The sequence below is a fragment of the Salvelinus sp. IW2-2015 genome, linkage group LG12 (genome assembly GCF_002910315.2).
Source record: "Salvelinus sp. IW2-2015 linkage group LG12, ASM291031v2, whole genome shotgun sequence".
Classification (NCBI taxonomy): Eukaryota; Metazoa; Chordata; class Actinopteri; order Salmoniformes; family Salmonidae; genus Salvelinus; species Salvelinus sp. IW2-2015.
The window spans coordinates 445563-447748 of NC_036852.1; the positions used below are offsets into that span (position 1 = coordinate 445563).

At 40.8% G+C, this 2186-nt stretch overlaps 1 protein-coding gene across 7 annotated transcripts in view; it reads right to left on the reverse strand.

Moving 5' to 3' along the window:
- Positions 1–2186, reverse strand: part of LOC111970835 (CD48 antigen-like) — a 176847-nt gene that overhangs the window by 2743 nt on the left and 171918 nt on the right. For 5 of the 7 annotated variants that reach the window (XM_070445888.1, XM_070445887.1, XM_070445889.1 and 2 more), the window contains one exon: positions 1720–1983. In XM_070445888.1, coding sequence (XP_070301989.1) covers positions 1720–1983 — 264 coding nt within the window. Of the gene's footprint in view, positions 1–1715; positions 1984–2186 lie in introns of all 7 variants that reach the window. The other 2 variants (XM_070445890.1, XM_070445893.1) reach the window with 1 other exon arrangement.

Here is a 2186-nt window from a genome sequence, read left to right on the forward strand (position 1 = left end):
ACCATGAAATATGTTTATCAGACACGTCATCTGAATTGTGTGTTTTTTTATAGTTGAATTGGCCTTCAATATCTTAGTTAAGCCGAATGGTGGATAGCACATGAAGGAGTAAGAAAACTGATGGAGTTAGAATAGTGTTGTGATGTATTGCTAACGTGTTGTATGCTAATAGTTTACATATTTTGTCCCTGTAAAACATTTTAAAAATCTGAAATGGTGGCTTTATTCACAAGATCTGTATCTTTCATCTGGTGTCTTGGACTTGTGATTTAATGATATTTAGATGCTACTATCTACTTCTGAAGCTATGCTATCTATGCTAATCAGTGTGTGGGGGGTGGGGGGTGCTCCCGGATCCGGGTTTCTGAGGCAGTAAAAGTTAAAGTCTACTCTGTTCGAAAGCTGACATGTAGATGTTAGCAAGGGTTTTTACAAAGTTGTCACTAGACAAATTTGCTTTGTGTGAGCTTTTCAGTGTCTTCATGCTAATCGCGGCGAGCTAGCACGGCTAACGCTAGCATTGAAATGACAGCCAGTCAGGCTGAAGAAGTTGCCTACCTTCAGCTGTTGTTTTGCTTAAATACAAGGTTTTGGGCTAAAAACGTAACTCAAAAACATGTCCTGCTATAGTACTAGCCGATAAGTCACATTTAGGTAGCTTGTCTTCCTTTAGGCAATGATAAAGCAAAATAAAGACAATAGTCCAAAAATCGAGAACTACCGGGATGTTGAGCATACATGTATGTATGCCTGGCCCTGCATTCAAGCAACAATCTTGCTAGTATGTAATTTACCTTCATAGTATTAACATAGTTCAATGTGTTTCCGTGGCTGTTATAGTTGACATGTTTTTTCAGCAGGGCTTTTAATAAAACACAAGACGGGCGTGGTTCACTGCGGCTAGCAGTTTGAGGCGAACTATATGATATAATATGGCCGGGGTTCGAGGCTACTGACGTTAGCTAAATTAGCTAGCAAGTATCTGATTTAGTTTATGCTAAGCACCGCTGACCTGGTGCGAGATTAATGTCACCTGAATTTTAAAGCCAGTGACGAGAAACAGATCCTTCCACTGTAAACTAGCTGATAAACTTTAAGATTAAGTAACAACAATTTTCCAAGACAAAACCGTTACCTTGTAAAGGTTCATACTCTGCTTGCAATGCAGTGGAAAAGGAAGTTCCTTCAAACTGTGAAACCTGGTTGAAAGGAAGAACTAGGGAAAATGTCTAGTAAAATTTGCACAATAAAGAACGCGTTAAGTTAGCGTGTGTAGGTGTATATTTAGCAGCTGTAGGCGTTAATCTGACTTGTGCAGGACCGCTTGCAGCTGTTTATTTAGCACATGTTGGACTGTCTGCACGAGCTTATTTGACGTGTGTAGGCGTTAATTTAGCGCGTGAAGACGTTTATGCGTTAATTTAGAGTCTGCACCTGTTTACTTTACACACGTAGCATTAAAAAGATTGCGTTTTGACCACGTGTTTTAAGACCCGGTGTTCCATACAGATGTACACACACACACACACACTGAAACACTTACTGATAACAGATAGCGTATATGTCTTGTCAAGCAGTTTGCTGTTGAACTCCACAGAATAAACTCCAATGTCTGTTTTCTAAATAGTGCAGCATTCAAAATGTCCTACAACACTAGCAGTGTTACTGACATATCAATACATAAGACTGTAACACACTTATGAGTGTCCACTCACCTGAGGCCAAACACCTCTCCAACTGGCTCACTGACTTCCCCACTAACAGAGTTCTTCAGCTTGCAGATGTACTTGTAACTGTTGGTTGATTTGTCAGTGTTGCTCTTAGAGACATTCTTCTGTTTGTCTAAGACCTCCCACACCCCCTCTCCCACTTTCCAGCTGTAGGTGACTGGTTCAGCATCAGTGGTGTCACCTTCACAGGTCAGAGTGCAGGAGGTTTTGTCTGGGTTACAGGAAGAAATTATTGTGGGTTTGGGGACTGCCTCTGTAAATAGAGGAAAGAAACAGGAATAATTAGGGAAAATGCTTGTGAGGCACTACAATACATAACCTGCTGCAGCACACTACAACACACACACACACACACACAACACACACACCAGAAACACTTACTGATAACGAGTTTATATGTCTTGCAAGCAGTTTGCTGTTGAACTCCACAGAATAACTCCACTGTCCTGTTTTCGT